Source organism: Leucoraja erinacea, unplaced genomic scaffold (assembly GCF_028641065.1).
Source record: "Leucoraja erinacea ecotype New England unplaced genomic scaffold, Leri_hhj_1 Leri_82S, whole genome shotgun sequence".
NCBI lineage: Eukaryota > Metazoa > Chordata > Chondrichthyes > Rajiformes > Rajidae > Leucoraja > Leucoraja erinaceus.
In genome coordinates, this window is record NW_026576762.1 from 236,315 (window position 1) to 254,040 (window position 17,726).

Consider the following 17,726-nt stretch of genomic DNA (forward strand, 5'->3'; position numbering starts at 1 on the left):
GGAGAGGGTCGGGGGATAGGGAAGGTCGAGGGAGAGGGTCGTGGGGAGACAGTCGGGGGAAGGGAGGAGAGGAAAGCAGGGGAGGGGCTGAGGGGAGGGCACAAATAATATTGGGAGGAAGAAGTAGGAGGTTCTGCAACATGAGTTCAGGAATTAGGTAAAAGGCTGAAAGGGATAGTTATCTCTGGTTTGCTTCCAGTAGCTCGTGCTGGCGAAGGTAAGAAGAGAAAGATAAGGGAGATGAATGAGTGGCTGAGGAGGGTGCAGGAGGCAGGGATTTTGATTTCTGGATCATTGGGATCCCCGCAGTGGTGACCTGTACAAAAGGGACGGGCTGCACCTTAACTGGAGGGGGACCAACATTGTTGCGGGCAGGCTGGCTCATTAGTACTGAACTAGATTGACAGGGGAGTGGGATCACATACAGGACAGAGGAAGGTGGGAGATTAGAGGCTGGTATGGCGGGTGGTGAGAGAAAGTTTAGTTGACAGAATAGACGGGTGAAAGGCAGAGAGAGAGAGAGGAAGGACTGTTGGTTTAAACTGCACGTATTTGAATGCAAGGGGCTTGATGCGTATGGCAGATGAGCTTGTATAGGTACGAGCGGCTGGGACGATGTAGCCATTCCTAAAACCTGGTTAGGGGAGGGGCAGGATTGGCAGCTTAATGTTCCGGGGTGCAGGAGCTTTAGGAGAGACGGGGGGGGCACTAGTTAGAGGTGACAAACTAGTTAGTTTGTCACCTCTAACATGTCACAGCACTAGTTAGAGGTGACAATACGGAGGGTTCGTCTAGTGATGCTGTATGGGTGGAGCTGGGGAACAAGAAAGGGGTGAACACCTTGTTGGGGGTGCACCACTGTCCCCCAAATAGTCAACGGGAATTAGAACAACAAATATGCCAGGAGATTGCAGGCAGCTGCAGGTCAAATGAGGTTGTTATAGTTGGGGATTTTAACTTTCCCAATATTGACTGGGAAAATCATAGTATGAAAGGTTCAGATGGATTGTAATTTCTCAGGAGAGTTTTCTCCAACAATATGTAGGGAGCCCCACATGTGACAGGGCAACATTGGGAAGGGCACGTGAATGACGTCTTTGCGGAGGAGCCTTCGGGACGAGTGGCCACTGTTCAATTTAAGGTTTAAGATAGTTATGGATAGTGCCAGACTGTGCCTATGTGTTAAAAATCTCCATTGGGGTAAGGCCAACTTTGAGGATATGAGAAGGTCTCGCTCAAGTTGATTGGAGCACGTTGTTTGAAGTAACATCAGTCAAGTGGGATGCTTTTAAAAGTGCGCTGACAAGAACTCAGGGTATATACGTCCGTGTTAGGGTGAAGGGCAAGGCAGGCAAACGTTAGGAAGCTTGGCTGACAAGGGAAATTGAAGCATTGATCAAGAATAAGAAGGACGCATGGGACAGGTATAGGCAGCTGAGATCAAGTGTATCCCTGGAGGAGTTTCAGGAACTAAGGAGTAGGTATGTTACAAAACTTACCTTCAGCGGCGCTGCAGTTCTGCCATTGGCCGTGTCAGCGATTTTGGCGCGTTTGAGGGGGGGACTGGGTTAAAACGGGGTTTTTTCCCGACCCGGTCCTGAATTATACTTGTTGGAGTGCAAGATGTTGCTAAAGAATCGTTCCTATGGCCGTTCTATGTGTTTTTTAAATTTTTTTATTCACCCGACAAGTTAATCGCTGGAATTATTTTAATCAGCTTCTGAAGCCATCAATGCCGAAAACGGGGACGGATTTTATGGAGGACCAGGTAAAAGAAGGTAGTTTATTTTTATGTATAAAAATGTTTCTTAAGATGTATTTAATTCACATTTTAAGTTGCGAAACGATGATTTAGTCCCCGAACAAACCGGCAGTGTATTTGCTGCCGATATAGGGACTAAATTCACCGCAACCTCAAAGTTCCAAATGGTCCCGTTCCAGAAAATCCCACTCGCAAGCTGATTTAAATGGCCATTAATTTACAGGTATTAAACATTAAATTCCTTCCATTTCGCCTATAAACACATGACAATGAGATTTAAAAATTATGTTATCTTCTGAATTCTTGTGTGAATGTTATTTGGACACTTAGGCTATTTAAAAACGTTAATCTATTCTTAAGAAATGGATAGATGTTTAGATCTAGTAATTGAATTTTGTAATTAGCTACAATTAGGTAACTAACTAATTATATGCTTTAATTTCAAGTCATCTAAGTAAGATTGTTTCATATTTGTTTCAGAATGCTTCAATCTATAATAACTGATAATTGATTTCAGTTCTCTTAAATTTTAAGAAAGTTATCGGCTTTTAAATGTTCTCGATCACAGCTTTTGTGTGAAGTCAATGAAAAAGCAATAGGGAACAAGATGCCGATTTCCGAGTATGAAAATGGCCATAACTTTTTTAATACTGAAGATATGAAAGTGAATTAATTGTCAAATTAAACTTCTTTTTATGTTTTATCTGATGGGATTAATTAAAGACTTGATTTTTAAAATCTCAAAATTTTGTAACATTGCTTTAGGATTAACCAAAAAAGGATAACAGTTGGGCAAAAAAGGGGCCAGGAGACAACTCTACCATTAAGGACAATCCCAAAGGATTTAAGTCAGACTAACTGGCCTATAGTTCCCACTATTCTGCTTTGCTCCCTTCTTGCGCAGCAGGGTAATATTGGCAATTTTCCAATCATCTGGGACCTTTCCTGTCTCTAGTGATTCTTGAAATATCACTGTCAATGCCTCCACAATCCTTAAAGCCACCTCTTTCAGAACCCTAGGGTGCAGTCCATCTGATCCAGGTGATCAGCCCTTTCAGCTTTCCAAGCACCTTCTCCTTAGTAATTGCCACTCAACTATCTTCCACTCCCGACTCTCTTGAATTTCAGGCATGTTGATGGTGTCTTCCACTGTGAAGACTGATGCAAAAAAGGTATTCAGCTCCTCTTCTATTCCTTTATTCCCCATTAAACACTTTTCCAGCAGCCCAACGTCCACTCTTGCCCCTTTCTTACTCTTTATATAACTGAAGAAACTCTTGCTAGCTTCGTATTTCATCTCTCCCCCCCTCCCGTATTGCCTTCCCAATCCTCTGGATTCTTTGCTCTGTTCTATGCCTTCTCTTTTAGTTTTATACTGTTCTTGAGTTCATTGTCAGTTTTCCCCCTAGAATCTTTCTTCCTCTTTGGAATGAAAAGATCCTGCATCTTCTGGATAATTCCCAGAATTTCATGCCATTGCTGTTCCACTGTCATCCCTGCCAGGATCCTTTTCCAGTCAACTTTGGCCCGCTCCTCTCTCATGCCTCTGTCGTCCCCTTTGCTCAGACACATCTGATTTCACCTTCTCCATCTCAAATTCCAGATTAAAATTTATCATGTTGTGGTCAGTATGGTTGTATATATGGGAGGTCGTGTCTCACCAATCTGACTTGCCCTTTTTGAAGATGTGACAAAACAGGTTGATGAGGACAGAGCTGTAGATGTATATATGGACCAGCAAAGCATTCAACAAGGCTCCACATAGTAGGCTGCTCGCAAAGGTTAAATAGCATGGGATCCAAGAAGAGATACTGAATGGATAGAATATTGGATTCATGGAAGGAAGCAGAGGATGATGAGAGATTAGTATACAAACTTAAAGCACATGGCATTGGGGGTTAAGTATTGATGTGGATAGAGAACTGGCTGGCAAACAGGAAGCAAAGAGTAGGAGTAAACAGATCCTTTTCACAATGACAGGCAGTGACTAGTGGGGTACCGAAGGCTCAGTGCTGGGACCCCAGCTATTTACAATACATATTAATAATCTGGATGAGGGAATTGAAGGCAATATCTCCAAGTTTGCGGATGACACTAAGCTGGAGGGCAGTGTTCGCTGTGAGGAGGATGCTAGGAGACTGCAAGGTGACTTGGATAGGCTGGGTGTGTGGGCAAATGTTTGGCAGATGCAGTATAATGTGGATAAATGTGAGGTTATCCATTTTGGTGGCAAAAACAGGGAAAGCAGACTATTATCTAAATGGTGGCCGACTAGGAAAAGGGGAGATGCAGCGAGACCTGGGTGTCATGGTACACCAGTCATTGAAAGTAGACATGCAGGTGCAGCAGGCAGTGAAGAAAGCGAATGGTATGTTAGCTTTCATAGCAAAAGGATTTGAGTATAGGAGCAGGGAGGTTGTACAGGGTCTTGGTGAGACCACACCTGGAGTATTGCGTACAGTTTTAGTCTCCAAATCTGAGGAAGGACATTATTGCCGTAGAGGGAGTGCAGAGAAGGTTCACCAGACTGATTCCTGGGATGTCAGGACTGTCTTATGAAGAAAGACTGGATAGACTTGGTTTACACTCTCTAGAATTTAGGAGATTGAGAGGGGATCTTATAGAAACTTACAAAATTCTTAAGGGGTTGGACAGGCTAGATGCAGGAAGATTGCTCCCGATGTTGGGGAAGTCCAGGACAAGGGGTCACAGCTTAAGGATAAGGGTAAAATCCTTTAAAACCGAGATGAGAAGAACTTTTTTCACACAGAGTGGTGAATCTCTGGAACTCTCTGCCACAGAGGGTAGTCAAGGCCAGTTCATTGGCTATATTTAAGAGGGAGTTAGATGTGGCCCTTGTGGCTAAGGGGATCAAAGGGTATGGAGAGAAGGCAGGTACGGGATACTGAGTTGGATGATCAGCCATGATCATATTGAATGGCGGTGCAGGCTCGAAGGGCCGAATGGCCTACTCCTGCACCTAATTTCCATGTTTCTATGATGGAAGGTTGCTTCTTGACTGGAGGCCTGTGACTCGTGGTGTGCCTTAGGGCTCGGTGCTGGGCCCGTTACTGTTTGTCTTCTATATCAATGATTTGGACGATAATGTACATCACAAGATTAGCACGTTTGAAGATGATACAAAAGTGGGAGGTTTTCCAGATAGCAGCAGGATCTTGATTGATTGGCCAGTTGGGCTGAGCAATTTTTGATGGAATTTAATAGAGAGAAAGTGAGATTTTGCGTTTTGGGATGTCTAACATGGGCAGGACTTACACAGTGAATGGGGACTGTTATAATGCAGAGGGGTAGAGGAACTGAAAGAAATTTTCATTAGGCGGGAAATTGTATTGGGTAGGCTAATGGGACTGAAGGATGATAAATCCCCTAGTTTGATGGTCTGCATCCTCAGGGAGGTAGCTCTAGAAATAGTGGACACATTGGTGATCATTTTCCAATGTTCAATAGATTCAGGATCAGTTCCTGTGGATTGGAGGATAGCTAATGTTAACCCACTTTTCAAGAAAGGAGCGAGAGAGAAAACGGGGAATTACAGACCAGTTAGCCTGACTTCGATGGTGGGAAAGATGCTGGAGTCAATTATTAAAGAGGTCCTTTTCAGAATGGCAGGCAGTGGCGAGTGGAGTGCCGCAAGACTCGGTGTTGGGGTCGCAACTATTTATCAGATATATTAATGATTTGGAAGAGGGAATTAGGAGCAACACTAGCAGGTTTGCGGATGACACAAAGCTGGGTGGCAGTGTGAACTGTGAAGAGGATGTTAGGAGGTTGCAGGGTGACCTGGGCAGGTTGAGTGAGTGGGCAGATGCGTGGCAGATGCAGTATAATATAGATAAATGTGAGGATATCAATTTTTTACGGCAAAAACAAGGGGGCAGATTATTATCTCAATGGGGTTAGGTTAGGTAAGGGGGAGGTACAGCGAGACCTGGGCGTCCTTGTACACCAGTCACTAAAAGTTGGCTTACAGGTACAGCAGGCAGTGAAGAAAGCTAATGGAATGTTGGCCTTTATAACAAGAGGATTTCAGTATAGGAGTAAAGAGGTTCTTCTGCAGTTGTATAGGTCTCAGGTGAGACCACATCTAGAGTATTGTGTACAGTTTTGGTCTCCTCATTTGAGGAAGGACATCCTTGTGATTGAGGCAGTGCAGCGTAGGTTCGCGAGATTGATCCCTGGGATGGCGGGTCTGTCATATGAGGAAAGATTGAAAAGACTAGGCTTGTATTCACTGGAGTTTAGAAGGATGAGGGGATATCTTATAGAAACATATAAAATTATAAAAGGACTGGACAAGCTAGATGCACGAACAATGTTCCCAATGTTGGGCGAGTCCAGAACTAGGGGACAGAGTCTTAGAATAAAGGGGAGGTCATTTAAGACTGAGGTGAGGAAAAACTTTTTCACCCAGGGAGTTGTGAATTTATGGAATTCCCTGCCACAGAGGGCAGTGGAGGCCAAGTCACTGGATGGATTTAAGAGAGAGTTAGATAGAGCTCTAGGGGCTAATGGAGTCAAGGGATATGGGGAGAAGGTAGGCACGGGTTATTGATAGTGGACGATCAGCCATGATCACAATGGCCGAATGGCCTCCTCCTGCACCTATTTTCTATGTTTCTATGATCCAAGAGTGCAGGTGCATGGTTCATCGAACGTGGCGTCACAGGTAGCTAGGGTGGTCATAAAGGCTTTTGCCACATTGGCCTTCATCAGTCTTATAGAAGTTGGGAGGTCATGTTGCAGTTATATAAGGCGTTGGTGAAGCAGCATTTAGAGTATCGTGTTCAGATCTGGGCACTATGTTATAGGAAATATGTTGTGTTGTTGGAAAGAGTACAGAGAAGATTTACGAGGATGTTGCCATAACTCGAGGGTGTGAGCTGTAGGGAGTTTGTTGGAGGGAGGGAGGGGTGGAGGGAGGAAGGGGATAGATGGAGGGAGCAGGGAAAGGAGAAAGCAAAGGGTGGAGGGGAGGAGGAAGGGAAAAAGACGAGGGTAGTGTGGGAGGGGGCGAAGAAGGGTAGAGGGAGGGGGTGAAGAGTGGGTTTAGATGGGTGGGAGGAAGGGATTAAGGGAGGGGCTGAGGGGTGGAGGTAAGAGGGAGGGTGGATGTAAGATAGACGGAGGAGTGAGCGTGGTGGGAGGGAGGGGACGAGGACTGGATGTAGGAGGTGAGGTGTGGATGTAGGAGGGAGGGATGAGTGGAGGTAGGGGGCAAGGCGTAGAGGGAGGCGGTGAGGGGTGGATGGAGGTGAGAGGAAGGAGTTGAGTGAGGGGTGGAGGGAGGAGTGAGACTGCCTGGGTCCTCACCCTCATTGATGGCGAGGGCGTCCAGCCGGAGGAGGGTGCTGTCCCTCGAGGGCTTGTCTCCAGCGAGGGTGAAGGCGTAGGCGAGGAGGGCGAGGGTGTAGGTGTTGTTCACCGTCCCAGTGGCATGACGCAGGCACTCCAGTGACCAGTCTACCAGGTTCTAGACGGGGTACAAGACGTAGACAGGGAGGGAGGGTCAGAGAGGGGAGGCTGGATGCCAGGAGAATGCGCTACCCCTCCTCCTCTCCCAGTACCTGCCCCACCACAGGTGCGGTTGTCCCCGCTTCCACATCTCCTCCTCCCACTGCCCCTCACCCCCAATGTTACACCTCTCGATACCCCTCATAACCCCCTTACCCCTCTCCCCCCCACCAAATGCCCCTCCCCACCTCCAACCCCATCCCCCCATACCCTACTCCTCCTCCAGCACCCCACTCCCCCAGTCGAGGTTCCCTCAGATACCCTCCCCCCCAGCTGAGGTTCCCTTGGTGATCCCCCCACCCACTCCAACATGTCCTCACCTTGAAGCTATAGGGCAGGTGCCGGACTAGACCAGACTCGAGATCTGTGGAGGACGAGGAGAGAAATGAAGGAGGTGATGAATATGTGAGTGGGAAGTGGACCAGAACCAACCATGTAACAGGAACGAGGACAGCAACTCCAGGCGCCGGGTTACAAATAAAGACACAAAGTGCTGGAATAATCAGCGGGTCAGGCAGCATCACTGGAGAACGAGGGTCGGTGACGTATCGGGTCGGGACGTTACAGGACAGACATTCGGCCCACAATGTCCGTCCCCAACATGGAGCAAATCAAACCTATCGCCTTTGCCTGCACATGATCCAAATGCCTCCATTCCCAACATATCCATGTGCCTGTCTGAAGCCCTGTAAACACCACTATCATATCTACCTCCACGGCCACCACCTGGCAGCAGGTTCTAGGCACCCACCACCCACTGTGTAAACCAGGGTGGCATGGTGTGCAGCGGTAGACTTGCTGCCTTACAGCGCCAAATATCCGCCATCAATCCTGCCGGGTGCTGTCTGTACGAGTTTGTACGTTTACTCCGAGATCTTTGATTTTCTCCCACACTCTATTGATAAAAATACATCTATTGGTGCTCCTGAACACATCATCAGTGATGTAACCTGGGTGTCATTGGGTGTTTCGGGTCTCTCAACATCAGACACCATTACCCAGGCGACCCAGCCGTGGTTGATCAGACCACGACTTGTGTTCAGGTGGCATTCGCTCCTCCCCATGGATCACTTCTCCAAAGACAAACAGGTTGTAGGTTAATTGGCTTGGTAGAATTGTAATTTGTATCCAGCACACGTGCTGGTCGGTGTGGACTGGGTGGGCCAAACGGCCTGTTTCCATGCTGCATCTCTCTAAACTAAACTACACCAAACTAAACACTTACTCGAACATTATCTGTACTCTTTACCACTTCCAACCTAACAATAAGGTCTGACTGTCTCCTCTGTCTAGCCTCTCATAATTATATACTTCCATCAGGCCCCAGAGGACGGGAGAGTAACTAATGTTGATCCTTTACAGGTCTACCACCGATATTCTGGCAAATATTTGTCCGACACTGGTTGTCCTGTTACGTGTGGTGTACCTCATGGTTCGGTGCTTGGCCCGTTATTGTTTGTCATCTGTATCAATCGTTTGGATGACAACATACATGGCAAGATTAGTAGGTTTTCTGATGATACAAAAGTGGGTGGTTCAAGCTTCAAGGTTGAACCCTTTGAGTGAAAAGCTTTCCTCTCAGGACCTACACAGTTAATGGTAGTGCTCTATTGAGTTCTATAGAGTAGAGGGATCGTGGAGTGCAGGTACATAGTTCCTTGAAGGTTCCTCAAGGACTGCTCTCACCCCAACCACAGACTGTTTAACCTCCTACCATCCGGGAGGCGCGACAGGTCTCTCCGTTGCCGGACCAGCAGGTCCAGGACCAGCTTCTTCCCTGCGGCTGTTACACTGTACCTCGGTGATTGCCAATCGCCCCCCCACCCCCCGGACACTCCTTCCACCAGGAAAAAAATAATTGCACTACTATGACTGTATGCACGTAAATATATTTATTTATTGCTCATATTCTATGTCGCTCTTCTAAGGAGATGCTAACTGCATTTTGTTGTCTCTGTACTGTACACTGCACAATGACAATAAAGTTTGAATCTGAATCGGAGTCGCAGGTTGATAGGGTGGACAAAAAGGCTTTTGGTATTTTGGCCTTCATCAACCAGAATATTGAGGATGGAAGTTGGGAGGTCATGTTGCAGTTATATATGTAGCTGAGGCCTCACCAATGTCATATATAACTGCAACATGACCTTCCAACTTTGTGCATTGTGTTCAGTTCTACGAACCTTGTTATAGGTTCAAACCAATGAAGTGCTTCGAAAGGCTGGTCCTCTCCCACATCAAATCCAGCATCCCTGCCTTACTGGATTCTCATCAATTCACAGATGCCATCCCTCTGGCTCTTCACACTGTCCTGACTCACCTGGAAAGACAGGGACAGGGCACGTACGTGAGGATGTTCTTCATAGACTATAACTCTGCCTTCAATATGGTCATCCCCACCAAGCTCACCACCAAACTCCACCAGTTAGGCCTGCCTGAGCTCGCCCATATGCGATTGGATCCTGAATTTTCTGATGGAGCGACCGCAGGCAGTGAGACTGGGCCCGCACCTGTCCTCCACTATCACCGTGAGCACCGGCACACCCCAGGGCTGTGTACTGAGCCCCATGCTCTACTCCCTCTTCACACACACGACTGTGTTCCTGCATTCGACACCAACACCATCGTCGAGTTTGCAGACGACACAACGGGGATCAAGCTGATCACCAACGGTGATGAAACAAAATACAGAGCAGAGGTGCAGAACCTGGCGGACTGGTGCTCACGTAACAACTTGTCACTAAACACCTCCAAGACCAAGGAGCTGATTATTGACTTCAAGAGGTCACATAACGGAGAATCTCCATCTACGGGGACAATGTGGAGAGAGTGTCTAGCTTTAAGTTTCTGGGCACTCAAATTTCAGAGGACCTCACATGGTCCACCAACACCGCTGCGCTGGTCAAGAAGGCACAGCAACGACTCTTCTTTCTGAGAACATTAAAAAAGACTGGTCTGCCCCAATAGCTGCTGACAACCTTCTACCGCTGCACCACAGACAGCATACCAGTATGGCATCTCTGTGTGGTATCTCAGGTGCACGGAGGCGGAGAGGAGAGCTCTTCAGCGTGTCGTCCACAGAGCGCAGAGGATTATTGGGACACCGCTACCAGCCTTGGAGTGCATCTACTACACACGGTGCCTCAGGAAGGCAGTCAGCACCCATAAAGACTTCCCACACCCTTATAATGGACTGTTCGAACTACTTCCCTCCGGCAGACGTTACAAGGCCTTCTACGCCCACACCTCCAGACTCAGGAACAGCTTGATTCCCAGAGCTATAGTGGCTCTGAACCGGCCCTGCTGAGTGCCCCCCACCCCCATGGACTGTCTTCCTCGGATGGTCATGTCGCACAAACACATCTGCACTTTAATCTGCTTTGACTGTTTTACTGTTTTAATGTTCTTTTTACAAACCATGTTCTCGGGGTATCTAAATCTAAATTTTATTAGTTATTTAAGTTATGACATCGGATGGAAGCTGTATACCAAATCTCATTGCACTTATGTGCAATGACAATAAAATATATTATTATTATTATAGTAAATATATTGCCAAGCTGGAAACGGTACAGAGAAGATATACGAGGATGTTGCCAGGAGTCGAGGGTCTGTATTATAGGGAGAAGTTGAGTAGGCTGGAACTGCATAGAGTGCAGGAGTATGAGGGGTGATCTTACAGATGTGCATAAAATCACAAGGGGAATTTAATAGGAATCTGAGAGGTAACCTTTTCACTTAGTGGATGATGGGTATATGGAACGAGTTGGCAGAGGAAATTGTTGAGGCAGGTAATATAACACTTGGACAGGTACATGCATAGGGAAGGTTTACAAGGATAAGGAGAAAATGCGGGCAAATGGGACCAGCCTAGATGGGGCATGATGGCCTGGTTGCAAGCCATATGAGAGTAACCATAGGGTGACTCAGGGATAGGAGTAGGGTGACTCAGGGATAAAGGAGGCGATTTGTGTTTGGAACACTTTGCATCAGTTTTATCACCAAGACTGATGTGGGGGCGGTTAGATCAGTGTGGAGAATACTAATATGCCACGGCAGTTTAAGATTAAGAATGAGGAGGTGTTGGGATTATTGTAGACCATTAAAATGGATAAATCCCCAGTATCTATATAACCATATAACAATTGCAGCACGGGAACAGGCCATTTTTGCCCTTCTAGTCCGTGCCGAACACGTATTCTCCCCTTGTCCCATCTACCTGCACTCAGACCATAACCCTCCATTCCTTTCCCGTCCAAATACCTATCCAATTTATTTTTAAATGATAAAATCGAACCTGCCTCCACCACTTCCACTGGAAGCTCATTCCACACAGCTACCACTCTCTGAGTAAAGAAGTTCCCCCTCATGTCCCCGTAAATTTCCCACTCATGTGCCCCTAAAATTTCGTCCCTTAATTCTCAAATCATGTCCTCTTGTTTGAATCTTCCCTACTCTCAATGGAAAAAGCTTATCCACATCAACTCTGTCTATCCCTCTCATAATTTTAAAGACCTCTATCAAGTCCCCCCCTTAACCTTCTCCAAAGAATAAAGACCTATCTTTTTCAACCTATCTCTGTAACTTAGGTGCTGAAACCCAGGCAACATTCTAGTAAATCTCCTCTGTACTCTATTTTGTTGACATCTTTCCTATAATCTGGCGACCATAATTGTACACCATACTCCAGAATTGATCTCACCAATGCCTTGTACAATTTTAACACTACATTCCAACTTCTATACTCAATGCTCTGATTTATAAAGGCCAGCACACCAAAAGCTTTCTTTATCACCCTATCTACATGAGATTTCACCTTCAGGGAACTATGCACAGTTATACCTAAATCCCTCTGTTCAACTGCATTCCTCAATTCGCTACCATTTACCATGTACGTCCTATTTTGATTTGTCCTGCCAAGATGTAGCACCTCACACTTATCAGCATTAAACTCCTGCCACTTTCAGCCCACTCTTGCAAATGGCCTAAATCTCTCTGTAGACTTTGAAAAACGACTTTATTGTCCACAACACCACCTATCTTAGTATCATCTGCATACTTACTAATCCATTTTACCACACCATCTGTTGGAATGTATCCCAGGTTATTGGGAGAGGCAAGAGAGGAGATTGTGGGAGCATTCACAAAGATCTTTGCATCTTCCCTACACCACCCTTGTGTCAAAAACCTGCCCTGTACATCTCCTTTAATCTTTACCCACTCACCTTAAAGCTGTGTCCTCCAACATTTGATCTTTTCACCCTGGAGATAAAGGTTCAGACTGTCTATTCTATCCTCGTCTCTCAGAATGTTATACACCTGGCAGAATCCTCACGACCTCTGGCGTTCCAGAGAAAACAATCCAAGTCTGACGAATGTCTCTCTTTTAATACTCTCTAATCCAGACATCTTGTTGGTGAACCTCCTCTGCAACCTCTCCAAAGCCTACACATCTGCCTTGTAATTTGGCGACCAGAACTGCACACAATACTCCAAATGCATCCAAACCAAAGTCCGATAAAGCTGCATCATGCCTTTGTTACTTATATTCAATGCCCTGACCTATGAAAGCAAGCACACCATATGCCTTCATTGCCACTCTATCTACTTGTGTTTTCCCTTTCAGAAAGTTATGGACGTGGACACCAGGATCTCTCCGTACATCAATGCTGTGAGGGGTCATGCCTTTGATTATATATATTTGCATTTCACCTCCCGTTCAACACCTACATTTAGTCATAGATTCAAAGAGCGTGGAAACAGGCCATTCGGCCCAACTTGCCCACACCGACCAACATGTCCCAGCAGGCAAGTGCCGTGAGTAAATACTCAGGGTAGGCAGTCAGTCGGCTTTTAAAAAAATCTTAAAGTGCAGATTGTTCTCCACTACATAAAAATAAAATATAAAAATAAATAAAGTACCAATTCAATTCAATTTGCCCAAGCTTCCAAGTCTCCTTCATTTTGAATTACTGAATTGGTGGGGAATGGAGGGTGATGGCAGGTGGAGAGGGTAGGAAAAACAGGAGCACACCGGGTCAAGTTGAATCAGTTGTGATCTTATTGAATGACAATACTAGTTCAAGGGACCAATTGCGGGGAGAGTCCCTTTCACAGCGTGTGGGGAGTCTGACCAGGAGTAAAGTTGTGGGGAGGGCAGGAGCGTTGAAAAGGAGGAGGTCGGGGATCATGCCAGTAACCCACTCTCTCACTGCTGCCGTGGCGTTCCGGGCGCGGAGCCACCGCATTGTGGCCGGGGAGAGAAGTAGCTCGGGTGGCTGCGAGCGGCTGCCGGGACCTCAGCGCCTTCTGCCAACCCGCTCACAACTGGCAGTGCTCTCCATCTGAACAGTGAGGGGACCAGCTCAAGAGCAAAGATCATAGAGCGGAGCAGGTCAGCGGGTGATGGATAACAGGACAGCGGGCAGTCGACACTCCTGTGTCAGCGCGAACACAGGAATGTCCCTGGACACAGGAGTGTCCCTCTTCCCGCAACTTTACCCCTCCCCACATGCTGTGAAAGGAACTCTCCCGCCCCCCGCTCCCAGCGGCACCGTCCTTTTACAACCGCTTCCCATCAGCTGCCAGCAATGAGGGATATACTTGGCTGTAACAGGGATAGCCAAGTCTATCTTTCTTGGCTAACAACCTAACCTTCGGCCTCCAAAATGCAGGTAAATTTTCGTGCCTTATTTTTGGGTAAAATAGCTTCTTCGTTGCCGGGAAATACGGTATTTAAAAACATATAGCTCAAAGAAATCTATTTACCACTATTTGTACACAAACTCCATTCTTCTCTCTTTGTTTCTTAAGATACTCTTAAGATAGTGACAATCCATGTTAGAGAAACCCATCAAGAAACTTGCGCTGTGTATGCGCAGTAGGCCGCTGCACAAGCGCAGTACGCAGTCCACGCTGCAAAGGCAGAATTTCAGCTGCCTTCCCCTACCTTTGAAATTGACGGCTTGAAGCAGCGTCGACGGCACGTGTGCTGCACAGACCCTCGCGTATTACATGTACTGCACATGAAAGGCACGGAGAATTATGCCTAACTAAGAGATCAATCTCTTAGGTCGGCATAATTCTCTCATGCCTTTACTATATATATTTAATAATTATCATTTTATAATTTTAATCAGGGTAAGCAGTGCCTACCTTGCCTACCCTGACGGGGCACGTGCGTGTGTCCCAGCTACACTAGTCTCACCGCCCCACATTTGGTCCATATTCCTCCAAACCGGTCCAATCCTTGTGCCTGTCTGTCTGTTTCATAAACGTTCATAGTTCCTGCCTCAGCTATTTCCTCTGGCAGTTTGTCTGACAAAATTAACAGAACAGAAAGCTCACAAAGGGATTGGAGAGTATGGCCAAGTGAAATATGAATCGATGTGAAAGGTGAGGTGAGTAATGGAGTAAAAGTATTATATATGAATGCGCAAAGTATAGGAAGTAAAGTGGATGAGCTTGAGGCTCAGTTAGAGATCTGTAGACATGACATTGTGGGGATTACAGAGACATGGCTGCAGGAGGATCGGATCTAGGAACTGAATAGTCAGGGTTATACATCCTATAGAATGGTCAGGCAGGTGGGCAGAGGAAGTGGGTTAGCTCTGTTGATGAGGGATGACATTCAGTCCCTTGCGAGGGATGACATAGGGACTGACGAGGTAGATTTGATGTGGATAGAATTGAGGAATTGTAAAGGTAAGAAGACACTAATGGGAGTTATCTACAGGCCCCCCCAAACAGTGGCCTAGACATAGGGTGCAAGTTGCAGCAGGATTCAAAATGGGAAAGACTGGGAAAATCAGGTTGGTTCTGGATCCCAAGAAAGGGAGTTTGTAGAGTGCCTCCAAGATGGATTCTTAGAGCAGCTTGTATTGGATCCAGAGAAAAGGCAATTCTGGAATTAGTGTTGTCTAATGAACCAGATTTTATAAGGGTCAGAAGGTTTTAAGACGTCAGAAGGTAAAGGAACCACTAGGAGGCAGTGACCAGAATATGATAAGTTTTAATCTGCAATTAGAGAGGGAGGTTAAATCAGAAGTGTCAGTGTTGCAGTTGAACAAAGGGGACTATGAAGGCATGAGTGAGGAGCTGTCCAAGGTCGACTGGAAAATGATCCTAAGCGGAAAGACGGTGGAACAGCAATGGCAGGAATTTTTTGGCATAATCTAGAAAATCTTCTTGAATTTTTTGAAGATGTTACACAGGAAATTGATGAGGGTAACGCAGTGGATGTTGTGTATATGGACTTCAGTAAGGCCTTTGACAAGGTTCCTCATGGAAGGTTGGTTAAGAAGGTTCAATGGTTGGGTATTAATGGTGGAGTAGCAAGATGGATTCAACAGTGGCTGAATGGGAGAAGCCAGAGAGTAATGGTGGATGGTTGTTTGTCAGGTTGGAGGCCAGTGACGAGTGGGGTGCCACAGGGATCTGTGTTGGGTCCACTGTTGTTTGTCATGTACATCAATGATCTGGATGATGGTGTGGTAAATTGGATTAGTAAGTATGCAGATGATACTAAGATAGGTGGGGTTGCGGGTAATGAAGTAGAGTTTCAAAGTCTACAGAGAGATTTATGCCAGTTGGAAGAGTGGGCTGAAAGATGGCAGATGGAGTTTAATGCTGATAAGTGTGAGGTGCTACATCTTGGCAGGACAAATCAAAATAGGACGTACATGGTAAATGGTAGGGAATTGAAGAATGTAGGTGAACAGAGGGATCTGGGAATAACTGTGCACAGCTCCCTGAAAGTGGAATCTCGTGTAGATAGGGTGGTAAAGAAAGCTTTTGGTGTGCTGGCCTTTAAAAATCAGAGCATTGAGTATAGAAGTTGGGATGTAATGTTAAAATTCCACAAGGCATTGGTGAGGCCAATTCTGGAGTATGGTGTACAATTTTGGTCGCCTAATTATGGGAAAGATGTCAACAGAATAGAGATTACAGAGGAGACTTACTGGAATGTTGCCTGGGTTTCAGCAACTAAGTTACAGAGAAAGGTTGAACAAGTTAGGGCTTTATTCTTTGGAGCGCAGAAGGTTAAGGGGGGACTTGATAGAGCTTTTTAAAATGATGAGAGGGATAGACAGAGTTGACGTGGAAAACCTTTTCCCACTGAGAGTAGGGAAGATTTAAACAAGGGGACATGACATGAGAATTAAGGGACTGAAGTTTAGGGGTAACATGAGGGGGAACTTCTTTACTCAGAGAGTGGTAGCTGTGTGGAATGAGCTTCCAGTGAAGGTGGTGGAGGCAGGTTCGTTTTTATCATTTAAAAATAAATTGGATAGTTATATGGATGGGAAGGGAATGGAGGGTTATTGTCTGAGCGCAGGTATATGGGACTAGGGGAGATTATGTGTTCGGCACGGACTAGAAGGGTCGAGATGGCCTGTTTCCGTGCTGTAATTGTTATATGTTATATGGTTATATGGTTAAGATGCAGGATCATTTCATTCCAAAGAGGAAGAATATTTTTAAGGGGAGTAAGAGGCAACTGTGGCTGACAAGGGAAGATAGGGGTGGAATAAAACTAAAAAAAAAGGTGTATCACATAGCAAAGAGATGTGGGAAGCCAGAGGATTGGGAAACTTTCAAAGGACTTCAGAAGGTAACAAAAAGGGCAATACGGGGTGAAAAGATGAGGGACGAAGATAGGTTTGCCAACAATATAAAGAAGGATAGTTACATTTCTTTAGGTATGTTAAGAGAAAAAAAATAATAAACACAAATGTGGGTCCCTTGAAGGCAGAAAGGTGAAATTATTATGGGGAACAAGGAAATTGCAGAAGAGTTGTATAGGTACTTTGGTTCTGTCTTCAATAAGGAAGATACAAACAATCTCCCAGATGTACTAGAGGACAGAGGATCGAGTGAGACAGAGCAACTGAAAGAAATTTGCATTAGCGAGAAATAAAATTGGGTAGACTGATGGGATTGAAGGCAGACAAATCCCCAGGGCCTGATGGTCTGCATCCCAGGGTGGCTCTAGAAATCGTGGACGCATTGGTGATCATTTTCCAATGTTCTATAGATTCAGGATCAGTTCCTGTGGATTAACTAATGTTATCCCACTTTTCAGAGAGAAAAAACGGAATTATAGACCAGTTAGCCTGACTTCGGTGGTGGGGAAGATGCTGGAGTCAATTATTAAAGAAGTAATAATGGGGCATTTGGATGCAGTAAAAGGATTGGTCCAAGTCAGCATGAATTTGTGAATGGAAAATCTTGCTTGACTAATCTTCTGGAATGTTTTGAGGATGTGACAAGTAAAATGGATGAAACATAGAAACAGAAAATAGGTGCTGGAGTAGGCCATTCGGCCCATCGAGCCTGCACCGCCATTCAATATTGATCATGGCTGATCATCCAACTCAGTATCCTGTACCTGCCTTCTCTCCATACCCCCTGATCCCTTTAGCCACAAGGG

At 45.8% G+C, this 17,726-nt stretch overlaps 1 protein-coding gene across 1 annotated transcript in view; it reads right to left on the minus strand.

Moving 5' to 3' along the window:
- LOC129694860 (murinoglobulin-2-like) overlaps window positions 1-17,726 on the minus strand; it is a 138,737-nt gene that overhangs the window by 27,635 nt on the left and 93,376 nt on the right. Inside the window, exons 29-30 of the mRNA XM_055631616.1 lie at window positions 7,615-7,658; window positions 7,094-7,253 (exon numbers count right to left, since the gene is read on the minus strand). Coding sequence (XP_055487591.1) covers window positions 7,094-7,253; window positions 7,615-7,658 — 204 coding nt within the window. The remainder of the gene's footprint in view (window positions 1-7,093; window positions 7,254-7,614; window positions 7,659-17,726) is intronic.